We start from the raw sequence: 17,495 nt of genomic DNA, 5'->3' as shown, positions 1-17,495 counted from the left end.
CAGCTTCTTGAGATAAACACTGAAATGTGAACAGTTCTATATATGAACTTACTACAGAAAGGACATTTGTGTTCTGATCTTGTTGATGTTGTGGGTCTAATTCCATTAATCAGTACATCACATGCTACACATAATGTCAGAGGAGGTTGGACCTGTGAAAACCTCAGTAAGAACCAACAACCCAGAGAAGTTACTGGCAAGCTTTTTCATATACCCACACTGGCCAAGCCTTTGACTTTAACCCTAAGCAATGGCAGTGATCAGTAAAGGAAAGTGCTTTAGATCACTTGGCCACCCACTATTTGTTTTTTCCTTTTGATTACAAATATTATAGAACATTAACCATGGATCATAAAAAACAAAGATGTCAACTCCAGGTTTTTTTAGTTTTAGCACTATTATACCCAATATTATAACCTTAATGCAAGCAATTAATGAAGCAGAAATCTAAAAGATTTATATGCAATAGGCAAAAAATATTAAATAAAAAATCCATTAGAAAAAAAACTATTACCAATTTGTTAGTGATAGGAAATGCATATTGCTGGATTTTCTCAAATACTTGTCTTCTTGAGTGGTTTTCTTGTCGGTGAGCAAATCTGAGATTTCTCATGTCCTAAAAAGAAGAAAGATCATTAGATTGAATTACTATGTTTAAACTAGCAACATGCAGCAGGTCTAATTCCCATGCTTATAGTGTCTATCTTCAAGCTACTCAGTCTCATTCCCATGCTTGCCTGTAGTCTGTATCTTCAAGCTACTGAACTGCCCCGGTGGCCTAGTATCTAGAGCGTCCGCATTGGTTGCTAGAGATCATAAGTTCAAACCCCGGCAGAGTCATACCAAAGACTTATAAAATAAATGGTACCATCAGCTGCCTTGCTAGGCACTCAGCATTAATAGGTTAGTGTTAGGACTGCAGTATGATGCCCCAGTGCTAGGCATCACTACAGACTGACACACTACAGGCATCATAGTGATATGACTGCAAAATTATTAAAGCTTGGGATTTGTAATGTCAGTAAGTTTGTCAGATTGTGGAAGCAATAGAAAGTAGCTTCTTCCATAGTCAATGATCACCTGATGTTGGAATTTAGGCCAGGAAGGGAATGAGGACAGAACTCCGACTGGATTGAATTTTTTTTGGCCCACAGATAGGCAATCAAGACCATGATGATAAAAACCCATATTTCATGAAAATCAGACTGGAAATATGACTTTCAGAGAGGTAACAATAGTCAACACACATACATCCATTCATCAAATTTATTTCCACCATTCTCACCATACTGCTAGTTGTAGATAACATTGTTGAAGTTATGGACCCCAACTACTGTGTTACAGCAAGGTAGAGTTGTATATCAATTAACTGTTATATTTACAGCTACTCAGTATTTCAAAGTAACATGCTCCAAGATGTCATTTAAAATATCTCTTCTGTTTTCATACATTATTGCTTTTCCAAACTTATTGCCCATTTAATTAACGGGATAAATTATTTCATATTTGAGATACCAAGGATTTTAGTGATAGTTTTCCTATTGCATATTTTATGTCAGCCAAAGTACAGCCGCACTTTTGTCCTCAAATTCTCAGATACATGCTCTAGATGACCTGTGAAAGGTCACCATTTTTGTACTGGGCACACAAAAAGGTAACCAAGGTTAACAAATCTGCAGGTGCAAAGAACAGGCAGAGGAGCTGAAGAAACTCTCTCACCGAGATAAACATTTTATTTGAAATCCTCTCTGACACGTGAATGTTTTCAATATGTCTGGGAAAGAGAAGTAGAAGACTTAGGTAGGTACCATTCCACACTACATAAATAATCAAGAAATGGAGAATATATTAATAGATATGAGTTCTTAAAAAATAAGAATTGTAGAATTATAATGTAAATCAAGTTGACATGCAGTACTCACAAATTCATGCATCAGTCAAGTTTGAGCTACCGTTCTCTCAGAAAACATGTTTATCCACTGTAATGTGAACTAAAGCTCTACTGTATAAATTATAAGATTCGCATCAATCAGTACTTTTGCACTGGTTAATATACTCAAAATAGAGATCTTAAATCTCAACATATACTCCATCATTAATATCACATGGCAATGACTTAATTTACAACTCTGTTATTTGCAGTATAGATTCTATCATGTTAGAACATATCTGTCACCAATATGGGAGGGATTAACAATGGAGTAGCATAGATGTTTGCTATCCCATTTTTTACGTATTGCGGAAAACTGTGTACAGAAATTATTATAGGTTACTGCATTTGTATGGGAAAATATGAACAAGTTTTTTTTATGGAATACTGCACGACCTTGGAGTGCAGTATATCCGACAAAACAAGTTCATATTTTCCCATACAAATGCAGTAACCTTTTAATTATATGCTCATTTTCTTATTCTACCTAAGGCTTAATTATATAAACAAAATACACTACAAGAAACAACGTAAATGAATGTATGCCGTATTCCAAACCAAATACACAAGCACATATTCATCACTACACAAAAACAACATTATTACTGTGCACATAACTTCGCCCATATAAATTTGAACTTATTCGCACGCTCGACATACATTTCGAAAGAAAATTACGTGTCTAGTTAAAATTGAAATTGTCTAGTTAAAATTGAAATTTGGAGTCATACTGTGAATGAATGTGCATTGCAACAACTTTTCCATTTGATCTGGAATGAATAGATTTTGGTATTTTTTCGATTCTATGAAATTTCGTGATTATGTTCTGGATTTGTATGTGAAAATTCCAAATGAAATACATCGGATTGAAGAAGCTAGAGAGAATTATCAAAAAGATGCTATGGAATTTAATGCTTATTTCATTTTGAGTGCAGTAAGGAGAATGTAATTGCACTTGTCATTGAAATTACAGTACAATTTCGAAAAGTATAATAAAACAAATGACAAAACAAGTTCATATTTTCCCATATAAATGCAGTAACCTTTTTATTATATGCTCATTTTTTTATTCTACCTAAGGTTTAATTATATAAACACAATACACTACAAGAAACAACGTAAATGAATGTATGCCACATTCCAAACTAAATACATAAGTGCATATTTATAATTACACAAATCAACATTATTACTGCGCACATATTTCCGCCCAGATAAATCTGAACTTAGTCGTGTGCTCGACATAACTTTCGAAAGAAAATGGCGTGTCTAGTTAAAATTGAAATTTGGAGTCATATTGTGAATGAATGTGCATTGTAACAACTTATCCATTTAATCTGGAAAGAATAGATTTTGGTATTTTTCTCGATTCTAGGAAATTTCATGATTATGGACTGGATTTGTATGAGATGATTACACATGAAATACATGAGATTTAATAAGCTAGGGAGAAGCGTGCTGACATCTGCAAATGTGTTTCTGTTTCTGTCATTGAATGTTTGAAATCATAATGTGGGAAAAATATGAAGTCTTTCAATTGCAATTATCAAAAAGATGCTATGGAATTTAATGCTTATTTCATTTTTAGTGCAGTAAGGAGGATGCAATTGCACTTATCATCAAAATTACAGTACAATTTCGAAAAGTATAATAAAGATTGAGAACCTACGACATGGCTCAAACTAGGTATATTTTAGTTTGCCATTCTTATCACCAGCTAAAGAAGACAGTATATGACTTGTCACTTGCATGTTATTTGTAAGGAGCTTTTCTTGCATCTGTTGTATACTGTAGTTAGCCTAAATCCGAAACATTGTATCAACGCAGAATGTGCCAAAGCAGCTGGTATGTGGCAGTCCATAAACATGTTTTAGTTCATTCAGAAACAAATTTAAACAACCACAACGTAAAGCGCCTCTTACGGGAGTGTACATGATTTGTTTACAAATCAAAAGTGCTGGCATCTGCATCCATTGTTTGTTTACAACAGAAAGTAGTTCCTTTATGCACATGAATGCTATATGTGTATTGGCGCACAGGTTCAGTATCGGGCAATACTGCACGATTCTGACAACGTAAAGTTAACGGGGAAAAAAATGAGCATATAATAATTACAGATTTCATTCTATTAAGTCCCTGAAACAGCTTGATGTTAAAAGCTGTCAATGTCCCTTTCATAAAATCACCATATGGGCACAAATCAAGTGTGTAAGTTGCTTGAAAAGAAAAGAAAAGATTTCACATATTAATCTTCAGATAAGTTAGAAGCAAGATATAGACTGCAACATGAAATCCAAAATGTCATGAACACTGTTTTTATTTCTTGAAATTTTTATTTTTTTATGTCAAAAACTAATAGGACTTATTGGTACCTATTGTGTGCACTAGTCCATAATATGACCATTATCATTACCTTGCAGATAATATCAAGGCAATATGAGTTCTCTCCTTTGCTTGAGACTCCCCCTATCTTTTCAACACGACTGATAACACCAAGTGGAACATCAAGGATAAATGGAGGTTCCTGGTGAAAGAAAAAATGTATTACTTGTATAATAATACTTTAGATTCACCTGTGCAGGAAAACACTGATACTACTGTGTTCAAGTCATCTTCTCTTTAATACTGGCGGAACAAGACAAAAATGTATATTTGCATCTGCCTCCACTATGAAACACAAGCAATACAAGAGCCGACCTAAAGAAAAAAGTTAATTTCTCTAATATCATCTGATGATCTACATACATAGTTTTAGTAACATCAGTTATATTGATCGTAAATTTTCATTACTTGTACATTTCTGAAAGTTCTTCATATCAGGATGCCTTCTGCTGAGTCTGGTCAAATTCCAGTCAGTACTTTAACAGAAGTCATTTAAAAATTTATCTCTGTGGCCATATCAGAAGGAACATTAGCACTGTACAAACTTAAAACGATTTCATGCTAGGATGCTTTCTGTCAAATATTATCAAATTCTGTTCAGAAGTTTTGGAGAAGAGACTGTTTAATGTTTAAAGGTTTCCATTTTTAGCGATGGTGGCCATACTTGATGGTGGCTGGACATCATTTATACAAACATTATATGTCTTAATGCCTGAATGTTCTTTGATAAGTTTGGTTGAAATTGGTCTGGTTTTTTGTCAAAAATAGAAAAAATTAAATAAGCAAATGCTGATGAACAGTTGGGATTTTCTACTTTCAGCAAATGTGATCTATCTGATGACTGAACAAAATCATTGATATAAATCTGAAAGGTCTCCATGCCAATATGCCTTCTGTGAAATATGGTTAACTGTTAGGGATAGGTTTTCAAGAAGTAATTGTTTTAATGTCTTTCTGTTCATTAACAGTGGCCATATCTGATAGTGGATCAAAATCATTTAAACAATTTGAATGCCCTTCATGTCAGAATCCTTCAAAGCTGGGCCAGGTGAGAAAAAAAATCAAAATAATCCATCTGTAAAAGATGCCATACAAAATTTTTTCTGTAACACAGCCAATCATTTCATGCAACTGAAACATTTAGGGAATTAATGGATGAACAAATAAAATCATGCAAAAAACACATACGGAAAAGGTACATATAGATCAGTTATAAAGACTAATTGATCAGAATCTGACAATGTGATGTGATGTGTGATGTGATTTTGATTTTTAACGTAGCTTTAACAATTTTTCAGTCATATCGCTATGATGTCTGCAATGTGGCAGTTTATAGTGATGTCTAGCACTGGGGCATCATGCCGCAGAAATGTAGCATGATGTCCCACCCAGTCACATTATTCTGACACCGGGCCGACCAGTCCTAACACTAACCTCTTAATGCTGAGCGCCAAGCGAGGCAGCTGTTAGTACCATTTTTATAAGTCTTTGGTATGACTCGGCCGGGGATCGAACCCAAGACCTCCCGCATACGAGGCAGATGCTCTAACCACTAGGCCACCGGAGCGGTGAATCTGACAATAAATCTGCATTTGCTTTAATTAAAGATGGCTTTCAAGATAAATATCTCTCTCAATATTGATATTAATAAAGCAAACTAATTCTTTAACAAGAGACCCAAGAGGGCTTTACTGGCAAGCACCTGCCTAATAGTCAAATGCAAGAGCAGATAAGACGGACATAAAATCCAGATCAGATGGAACTGAGTTGCAGAAGTTTCTTCCAAAGTTGTTGAATACATATCCTATGAAAATAACTGCTTTGTGGTTTCTCAAGTTGTTATACCTTCATTCATTTCGGATGATACATCAACAACACTTGTAAAATACTGAAAGGTGTATATGCTAGAATGCTTTCTACAAGAGGTGGTCGAATACTACAAACTGGTATTTTTAGATTAAGCTGTTTAAATATTTTTTTATTTTTTTTTTTAGCAATGACCACCATATCTGATCATGGTTCAGCATTCTTTCTATAAATATTAAAGGAATTTGAGCTATGACGTTTTCTGTCAGATTTCATACAAAATAATTATCAAGTGTTTGTCTGTTTTAAGCAGTAGTAGTCACATCTGATGGCATCATTTGTGAACACTTAAAAACTGTTCATGCCATGATGATTTCTATTCAATTTTATAATATTGTGTTGAGTGGTTTTTGAGAAGTCATTCAAATAATTTTCTATTTTTATTAACAGCAGCCTTATGTAATGGCAAACTGGCTTCATCTGAATTGATACTACTGACAGAAAATCATTATATTATTACAAATGACAAATGGGACAGAACTATTTAATTCTTTTCTGCATACTAATACATACCCTATCTGACCCCTTGAAATACAGCTTGTAGTTGGTAACTGTCAAAGTTCCTTTCACAAAGTCACTATAAGGGCATAAGTAGGTCACATCTTTTGCTGAAAGCGTAAAGAAAAATATGTATATAACTGGTGCAAAACACACATTTATATCCCTCAGAGTGTCTTGAAACAATTAATATTGTATAAAATAAATGACATTTCTTTTGATAGGATAAACAGACTTGTGTAAAGACTGCTCCAGTGGCCTATTGGGAGGTCATGGGTTCGAACCCCAGCTGAGTCATACCAAAGACTTATGAAAATGGCACTAACATCTGCCTTGCTAGGTGCTCAGCATTATCAGGTTAGTGTTAGGACTGGTCGGCCGGTGTCAAGATAATATGACTGTGTGGGACATGATGCTACATGTCTGCAGCATGATGCCCCAGTGCTAGACATCACTAAAAACTGTCACACTGCAGATATCATACTGATACGACTGAAAAATTGTTAAAGCTATGTTAAAAATCCAAATCACACACAAATTTGTCTCAAAAGCTTCTTCAACAAAAATGCTGAGCTATATACTGTTGTTGTTGCTGTTCTAGGGTTTAATGCCATTTTTCAGCACAAGATTGGATATACATGGCGGCCAGTATAACTGGTGGAGGAAGAACCCTGGAAAACCCAGAGAAGAACCACTGACTCACGAGAAGCTACTGGCAGGCTTTCCCACATACCCACGCTAGCTGAGCCTTGGACTTGAACCCACGCAGACAGAGGTGAGAAGGCAGTGATCTGGAACAGTGAGCGCTTTAGACCACTCAGCCACCTGAGGCCCCTGCTGAGCTGTATATAGAGAAGATCTAACATGAGTACTCAAATGAAATTTATGAAAGGAGTCGATAATATATATCTTTTGATGAGCAAAAGAATTATGTTTTTCATTTTGGGTTTCATTTATAAGATTCTATCACTTGATGAAAGTTATTAATTTATTTGATGAAACCAATTTTTTAGGGAAAAAAATGATTCTTTGAGAATACTTATCTCAGCATAATAGGTTAGGTATATATCTACCACCACATGTATCCAGACATTACAACCATCTTAGCCTGGTTTAGCGAGCAGGGTGCTAAAAGTCATCTGCTTGCTTTAAAAGAAAGTCATACAAAAGTAGCTTCTTCTTGAATATAGGGATTGGAAATGAAAACTCTACAGTCATCAGTCACTATTGGACTGGACGTGCACACTCTACATGGATACATCCGTGGGTAGGATTGGAAGAGTATACCAACATTGAGATTGGGTAATTATTAATGAAGAAGCATATTTTACCTCAATCTCAACTTCAAATAATTTAATCATATGTTAGAAAAATAGATAGGTGAAAGGAGTTAAATCCCCTTTACCCCAGAGTTGGTACAAACTCCAGTCTTCAAATATATGAAGCAGACTTAGCACATGCCATAGAGAAACAAGAGTCAAGGGAACAAAGTGATCCAGTGTTATGAAGCAGTTGAGGGACCGGAGAGGCTAGTCTGTTTTCACTGTCAATATTGGGACCTTCAGGTCAACATAAGCTCTGCATATAAGGTCTCTGAGGTTGAATCGAGAAAAGATTGTCTTTGAACTCTACCCAAGGGCTTGCATTATGGCGGATGGAGAGCAAATTGCTTGAAGCAACTGCCCTAACCTGAGCTGATATACATAATGAACTCATCTAATCTTATGTAAGATTCTTATATGTTGAAGTGATAACAACTGTATACTCGATAACATTCTGAGGGTGAAAAAGTTATCCCTACCTAATTCAGAATGGATTAATCAAGATCTTCATCTATTAAATGGTTCTATGTGCTCAGAAATCCCATCATAGCTTTGATGGGTTCCTGGAAGAAAGTGATTTTTAAGATGTATGATTATTGACAATAACAAGGCAACTAAGCAGGACCATCAGGAGAAAATGAACCATCTTGATGTAGCCACGGATGTTTTGGATCAACCTGTAGGGTATGTGGCCCTATTTGGCCTGTGTCCTCTCTTCCATGAAGCCAAAGAAATATCCAAAATCATTGCATGGAAACCCTTGATGATCACATTGGCTAGTACACTTCTTGCCATAGCCATTTATGGTTCTGAGGTTTCTCAACGGACAATGTGGTTTTGCTCATACCACTGGCAAAATGTTTCCACAGATTGATGACCATCTTGACTGGGAGGTCCTGTCCACCACTATATCTGTAGTGAGCTTTTATCTCAGTGCTTTTGCAAGATATCCACAATGTATTCATGGTTCTTGGGTAGTAGAGAAGGTAGGATTTTCTAGGGAATTCCTGCTGCTCGAATCGAAGGTCATCAGTACACAAATCTTTTCACTTGCAGGAAGCAATGAATAACAGCATTCAGGTCTGGCATGGGAATAACGAAGATCAGGAGTTTCACAATGCTACTGTTGTTTCAAACAAGTCTACTGGAAGTGCCCCACCTCCCACCCATTACAGATTGTGCTGAAAATTGAAATGAAATGGTTTCTTCATGAAGGACAGAGTCTGCATGGACCTTGTACCAATCTGTGATGCAGCAGACTTGAAGGAGGCAGGACCTGAAAGCAGGGTCTGGACCATGGCTCCTCCTTGACTGGTGATATAGATCAGATCAGAGATATGCAACCTATGGCATGCATGCCACAAGGTGCTACATCAAGAGGTTTTGTGTGGCATGTATATGGCAGCCAAAGAATCTCAATTTTAACAGTGTTACTCTCTTAATGGTGGCACATGCTCGTTCTTTTTCAAATTAATCCAGAAAAGTGGCACACTATGTAAAATAGGTTCCTGAACCCTGAAACAGATTATGGAAGTTAGATGTCAGGCAGAACACAGGTGTTCTTTCAAGATGATCTCTCTGCATCCTCTGATGGTCATTCATGAAACTTAATCTCCTGCCATAACATGAACTGAGGGGTCTCCCATGTGTCATGTTAGCAAGTATGCAGGCTGTGGCTTTTGACCGTTCCTGTAGTGGAATGCCTGCCATAACCATGCATAGTCCTCCTGTTGCTGAGATGGGGCCTCTGAAAGCCCAAAGTTAACCACTGATCTGGAGAGCAACAGATCAAATTTGACCACTTCTAAGACAGAAGCATCTACTGGGATCCTATTAACAAGCAGCTGAAAGATGAAGGGACATGTTGCTAAACTGAATGGACTAAAAAGGTGGAGAATTTACATGCCTGCAAATCAGTTCTCTCTGTGGATGGTCGCTGCCATAAAAAATGATTTAAGACATATTCCTCAGAGAGGTTGATTGACTCCATGGTGTTCTGAACTCCCTGCCCAAATGAACAAAATCCCAGGAAAAGACCTTGTTGGCAAGGATTCTGAAGTAAAGCAGCCATGGCACAAAGGATTCCAAGTCCTGGTACCACATGAATGACCTGGTGCCATTTCTGAATGTCAACCAGGTACTATGATGTTACACACAAGAAGATTAGAAGTGCAACACAACTCCATCCATGATTACCAGGATGTAAAATTCAGACTGAACTAATAGACAATGTCTGTGTAAATGATCTGAATGAATTCCTGGTAAACTGCTGAGAATAACTGTGGCAACACTCTCCTGAAGTGCATTCAGATCAGGGTATCTCCATTCTCAGCGTGGTGTCAGAATAAAGTGGGCAAGAGAGTTAGACCTATGAACCAACAAAGCTTGCCATTTGCTCTGGGGGCCCAGAAAATGGTTGAGAGCAAAACTGAGTTGAGTTATAATGTAGGCAGTTTCAATTACACTTTTAATAGAAAAATATTGATTCTTGATACTGAATGCCTGCTCCAACAAGCATCCTGAGACATGTGAAAAGCAATGTATCTGCCATTGAACATGCTGAATACCTTTGATCCAGCAGGAAGTCAGAAAGTGGTAATAAAAGCATGGCATCATTCCCATTGAGGGTTGACAAAGAGAAAAGCTGGGAACTGACCAGAACTTCTTTTCCCATTTTGCCATCAGAGGCCCACTGAAACTGGATCCTCATGGAGAGAAGGACAGGGCTGGCTCCAAATCTGTGTGAGGTTCACCTCTTAATGGCCTGTTGTGAACTAAAATGGTGTTTGTGATGTTTTTTACCAGGAAAGTGTTATCCACACTGAAAACTTAGATGGGGTTCTTACCAGAATGGTTATCCAGTATTTGGATACAAATAACTGTGGAAACCCATGATAATTCCAAGTGTTGTATAATGAACAAGGAATTCTGAACCATACACACAGAAGAATGTTAGCCATCCCAACCACACCTGAGGCTGAAATGTCAGCAAGTGTGTCATATTACCTGCCATGTTAAACATTGATGGAAGTAAGTCACTAGTGCAAAATGACAAACCTCATGACAACTGCATCTTGTACCATTCCTTATATCTAAGAGGAAACTATTCTTGTCTGACTTCCTTTTAAAGCAAGCAGATGACCTTCATGTACAATTGTTACTATACCAAGCCAGGACTGTTATAACATCTTTTTCTGACTTGAGAGGGCTTGATGTTAAAGGTAGTGGACCTACTTGTAATGCATTATGATCAGATAACGTGTTTAATGAAGAAACCAAAGCAGGATACTAAAATGATTTTAAAATACATCTGAAGGTCTTGATCTTTATTTTTGTGTATGTACATGTGTTTATGATTTGGATTTTTAACACAGCTTTAACACATTTTCAGTCATACTGCTATGATGTCTGCAGTGTGGCAGTTTATAGTGATGTCTAGCACTGGGGCATTAAGCCGCAGACATGTAGCATCATATTCTACCCAGTCATATTATCCTGACTCCAGGCCAACGAGTCCTAACACTAACCTCTTAATGCTGAGTGCCCAGCAAGGAAGCTGCTAGTACCATTTTAAAAAGTTTTTGGTAAGACTTGGATGGGGTTTGAACCCAGGACCTCCCACATCCATGGTGGATGCTATAATCACTTAGGCCACCCAAGCAGTCTCTTGATATTTATGCCTTTGTTGTACATGAAAACATGGTATCATTTATGACATTATTTCATAATATTATACATGTTACACACAGAAAAACTTTGATACAGGTATATTTATATTTCCTTAAATAAGGCAATAATCATGAGACAAATTTTGGCATAAATTTCATTGCAATACTGGTAATGTTTTATTCTCTGCGTAATAAAATCAGAAGAATTTTATTTCAAACATTTTAGGTAAAAAATGGCATGTTCTCCCTAAAGGTTCATGAAATGAATGAAAAGTTAGAGGCTGTTGTAATCATGTTCTATTTTCCTAACATTTTAACATTTTCCTTATTTCTTTTAAACTTCTTTTGAGAATTATTTCCTTTAGCAAACAATAATTAAAACAACATAATTCACAATATATCAAACTACTGATATATTTCCAAAATCGATTTTGTTATACTTCCAACTTGACCCAAATGTAATTGCAAGAGTATATGTTTGCATCAATGGTACATAAATCAACTGTAGCTGCAAAAAAGATCAAGAATTTTTCAAGTATACTTTTGTGAAACGTATGCAAAAAAAGTACAGTATTCTCCCTATAATTCTGTCCATGAGAGTATACTGATTTATTATATGCTCATTTTGTTCTCTGTTAACTTTACATTGTCAGAATTGCCCAATATTTTTCCATATGGCATGGCTTCATATTGCAGGACACATGCATCTAAAAATAAAATTCTAAAAATAAAATAGTGTATTTGGAACTACTTTGTAAACAAACCATGTACACTCATGTATTGGACACTTTAGGTTTTAGTTGATTAGATTTGTTTGTGAATGAACTAAACAAGCTGTTTCATCCATTCGAAAGTAGAGATGATAAAATGAATGATGGGAATGTAATGTGATGTGATTTTGATTTTTAACGTAGCTTTAACAATTTTTCAGTCATATCGCTACGATGTCTGCAATGTGGCAGTTTATAGTGATGTCTAGCATTGGGGCATCATGCCGCAGACATGTAGCATGATGTCCCACCCAGTCACATTATCCTGACACCAGGCCGACCAGTCCTAACACTAACCTCTTAATGCTGAACGCCAAGTGAGGCAGCTGTTAGTACCATTTTTTAAGTCTCTGGTATGACTCGGCTGGGGATCGAACCCACGACCTCCCGCATCCGAGGCGGACGCTCTAACCACTAGGCCACCGGAGCGGTAATGATGGGAATGAGTTTACTGAATCACAAACGTAACTTTCAAACAAGCAAATGAATGAACATAATATCCACAATGTCCTGAACAAACATGTGTGATGCAGTATTGAAAATACCATTCCGATAATTTAAACAGTTATTTATGAAAAATGTCTGTAATGTTTTAGAAATGGAATGGTTCAGATGTGTGTGTGTGCACTCATGCACACACACATACATCAGAGATGTACCATTTTATAAGTCAAAATACTAAATCTGAGAAAAAAAATACAACTGAAAGTTTTGGTAGAAAAGTAAGAGCCACAGAGACAATAAGCCAAGATGACAAAAGAATTGTTATTTCTGCTGGCTGAATGGGTTGTTGCACAACAGGTGCTTTGCAATTTTCCACATGAACTTTTTGATACAATGTTTCAGATGTAGGCTAGCTAAAGAAGCCATACTACAGAAGACATCATTATATGGCTGGGCTTCCTACAGAAAGCATGTAAGTAACAAGCATAAACATGTCTTGTTTAGCTGATAATAAGAATGGCAAATAATATACTTACATTTTTGCATCCTGAATTTCCTCCAAAGTAGTTAGTTCTGCAAATTCGAATTACATGAGCTATGTCATGGGTTCTAAGACTTGATTACATACCTTGGAACTGTAGTGTAATTTTGACTACATTTTTCAACCGCAATCACATTCTCCTAACTGCACTAAAAATTGAGACGAACATGATATTCCATGGCGTCTTTTTGATAATTTCAATTGAAAGAGGAACTATTTTCCCAACATTATGATTTCAAATAATCAGTGACAGTAAAGAAACACACATGCTGCTGAAACAAGATGGGTTCCTCCCTGCTCAAATCATATCTATTTCATGCAGAATTGACACAGCTAATACACAAGCACAAAAGCAGAATTTAGTAGACATGACATAATAGGAAAAAATCCATTCCAGACCAACTGGAAAAGTTGTGATGTGCATTCATTCATAATATGACTCTAAATTTCAATTTTAAGCAGACCAAAATAACAAATCTTTTAAAAACTAATGTCGAGCGCAGAAAGAGCTTCAAAGGTTGCTTGGCAGTGCTATGTGTGCATTAATATTGTTATTGTACACTGAAGAATCTATGGCTGTGAATTTATTTTGGAACACAGCATAAATTCAATTATTTTGTTTCTTGTAGTGTATTTTTCTATAATTAATTAATAAGTAGAAAAACAAAGTGGGTATATAATAAAAAGGTTACTGCAAGGTCGTATTATTCTGAAAAACAAGTTCATATTTTTCCTTACAAATGCAGCAACCTTACAGTGAGACTGCCCTTATACAAATTAGATACTTTTTTATAATGATAAAATATTATTATGATCTACTCACATTATAACAGGAATTGGTATAATACAAGACTTTACAGTGAGAGAGTACTGAACATTCACAAAACTAAATGTGTTTTGTTCCAAGTCAGAAGAAAGATTAATTTAATATGGCACAGGCCAAAAGGGATACATTAAGACCATCAGGACAATCTGGGTGTGCAATATGGAAAAATAGACTACACATCTATATCAAACTCCAAATCAACCATGTATAATTAAATGAGCATATAATGGTACTGCAACATCATAACTAGTCATAGTAAATATTTTAATACAACCCGTAATCCATATATTAAATTTTCAGATACCCATTCCTTGTATGACTTCTCCTGGCAGAAGAGGTGATTCATCTGACTGTGTAGAATCTTTAAGCATCTGTAACACAAAAATACACCATGTGACTTTAGAACAATGATGGAAGAAATATATACAACACCTGAAACAGTTTACCATAATTGAAAACAAAACTCTAAACTCCCAATTTGTGAACAAAAACTACAAATCTTTAATTTACACATATGTATGCAGAGAGCTATAGCATAAATTATACATAAATTGGCAATCATTGTTGAAAGAAACCGGTCTCAACCTCTATTAATACATGAAAAGAAGACTTTGACAAAAGTTTTTTTTGAAAACTAGAGATTGACGTGTTTTCAAGTGCTGTTAACCTAACTTTCAGCTGGCTGGAATGTGATGGAAGGCAAGAATGCTGAATTTAGATTAAGTTTCTTTATTGAAATGAATAAAAAGTGTGTAAAGAAAAAAAAATTGAGCCAGAGGACCAAAGCTGGTGACTTTAAAAAAATTACAACCTGACTAAAATTCCACAACCCCCAGCTCCAATTTCCACGTGTCCAAAATTGCCCCATTTCTGATATTATTTGTCACACAATGCTGCAATTACTACGATTCAAGTATAAATTCAATAGGAGGCTTGAAGGTAATACAAGTCTCATTAGTGTTGATTACTACACTACTAGAGACTGGATGGTCCTTGTGTTCAAACTTCCCTATTGGATTCTCTAAGCAAATCCTGGTCAGAACCAAGTTGACCTATGTCAATATGTTGTTTGCAGTATGTGCAAATAATTAATCCCCCGCCCCATTTTTTGCTGGTGTGCTTCATAAGTAAAACTCCATCAAGCAGGTATTGTGAAATTTATTTTTTGTTGGGCTTTGCTGATAGCTGATTAATTCCTAAATCAGCTTCAAAAATGAATCACATTAGAACACTGTTCTTACTGAAATGATCATACTTTGCATCTTTTATATATGCAATAAAAATTCAACTACAAAGAAATGTTGCTACTGTTCACAAACTTGTCAAAATTGGATAAAACAGGGCTTAAACATTCTCATTCAAGGCAATGATATGTAATAACTTTTCTTCTCCTATATGCATCTAGAACAAAAAGTAGATTGCCACCAACACACATCTGCTTGTTGGTCTAACAAGTATCTAGCATCTCTTTGATTTAGCTATATTGGGTTGTTCCACTTCCTGATCTAACCTATGCAAATTAACACAATGGGCTCACTCACTGCACTCTTCAGGTACATCTCACTAGCTACTGTAAACCAGTGAACTAGTGGTTTATAGCTGACCTCTTTGCCTTGTAACTGTTGCTATTTAAACTGCTCAAAGAATAGTTTTACATCAGCTCCAATCATGCCTGTTTACCATTTATACATGCTACAATGTAACAGGCATATTCTGAAAGTGGTGTTTCTTTTATTTTTTTATTCATATTTTAAGATTACTGAAAACTGTGTTTTCTTGAAACACGACTGTATTAGGGGTTTGGGAGTACAATTTGATTAAAATCAGATATCCACTTCTTGCAGGACAGTGCTGACCTGATTTAATCAGACTGCGCTGTGATAGGGCAGGTATGTCAACATCTTGAAAATACATTTCTTCATTTCATCAGCATGATCCAAGTTTTCTCAGGCAAATTATAAGATTTTTCAACAAGCCCTCACTTTGAATACAGGACAGGCATGATCTGAAATTAGTGGGCACTGGGCATCAGGCTATCAGGTTTTCTGAGCACTGAAAAATATATTAATATTGAAGAAAATGTTTAGATGGCTTCATTTCATTCAAAATACTCATCACCAATTTTGGCATTCCTGGCTTCCATTGCATTCCAGCCAAGTGAAATTTAGGTTAACATGTCCATTTACTTGTGCAAGAATTTGAATTTATAAGACAAATGGCATCAGAGTAAGTAAAATATGTCTAAAGCAATACGGGTTGCAAAGTTGTGAGATATTCCTAGAAATCTGACTTCTCGTTTCGATGACAGTGTACCTCAGAACAAGCTATATTGTGCCACTATTTAGGCAGTAGGAAGGCGATCTAAACAAAACCTAAAAAATATCTGGGGAGGGTAGTACAAGACCTAAGTCCTACAGTGTACGATGTATCACATGACATTTTGTTTTGTTGGTACAGCTTCTGCCTAAATAACAGCCTTGTGTAGCATGTTCCCAAGCCGACTGAGAGGTAAAATTTTCAGAGATATTTCACACTTGGCATCCATATTGACATTCTTCCAAAAATTTTAATCTACGTGGTTATGAATACTATGCTGTCTTTATACTGACGGAATCAAAATCTGACAGTAGCAAAATGGAGGCATTTTATGCTTCAGTTCAGCTGGTTAAAATGCGATAAAAGCCAGGAATGCCGAAATCAGATTAATTTAAAGAATTAAACGAAATGAATAAAAATATGCTAATATTCAAGAAAGTGTTTGAGAGCTTTGTTTTATTAAAGATATTTATCATCTTTTAACCAGTTTTGGCATTCACAGCATCCATCTCATTCCAACAGAAATGTAGGTCAACAGAACTTGAAAACACGTCCATTTGCTTGTGAAAATTTGAATTTATTTGAAAAAAGGTATCAGAGTAAGGAAAGTCTTCCTAATTCAACATGATTTTAATTTGTGTAAAAGCTTCAATATGTACTGCCAAGTGTAAGAGATATTCTTGAAAATTTGGTCTCTCGTACCTATGTCAGTCAAAATCAGAACATACTACACAAGGCCATTATTTAGGAAGTAATACTTAGCACCAAAAACATAAATAACCTGTGATATGTCTTACAATGTAGAACTAAACTATAGTCTGAATATACCTCCCCATTTGTATGTAACCCTCTACCAAAATAAAAGATGAAAAGCACCAATGACATAAAAGATGCACAAAACTTAGACAATTCATTTACTGATTTATAATTTC

General features: G+C 35.8%; 1 protein-coding gene across 2 annotated transcripts in view; it reads right to left on the bottom strand.

Moving 5' to 3' along the window:
* Positions 1-17,495, bottom strand: part of LOC149798238 (phosphatidylinositol-3,5-bisphosphate 3-phosphatase MTMR2-like) — an 80,312-nt gene that overhangs the window by 51,888 nt on the left and 10,929 nt on the right. For both annotated transcript variants that reach the window (XM_089963359.1, XM_089963360.1), the window contains exons 2-5: positions 14,552-14,618; positions 6,692-6,786; positions 4,344-4,454; positions 515-616 (exon numbers count right to left, since the gene is read on the bottom strand). In XM_089963359.1, coding sequence (XP_089819485.1) covers positions 515-616; positions 4,344-4,454; positions 6,692-6,786; positions 14,552-14,618 — 375 coding nt within the window. The remainder of the gene's footprint in view (positions 1-514; positions 617-4,343; positions 4,455-6,691; positions 6,787-14,551; positions 14,619-17,495) is intronic.

Source organism: Sinohyriopsis cumingii, chromosome 6 (assembly GCF_028554795.1).
Source record: "Sinohyriopsis cumingii isolate HCF-2022 chromosome 6, ASM2855479v2, whole genome shotgun sequence".
Lineage (NCBI taxonomy): Eukaryota > Metazoa > Mollusca > Bivalvia > Unionida > Unionidae > Sinohyriopsis > Sinohyriopsis cumingii.
This window is presented reverse-complemented; position numbering and strand designations above follow the sequence as displayed.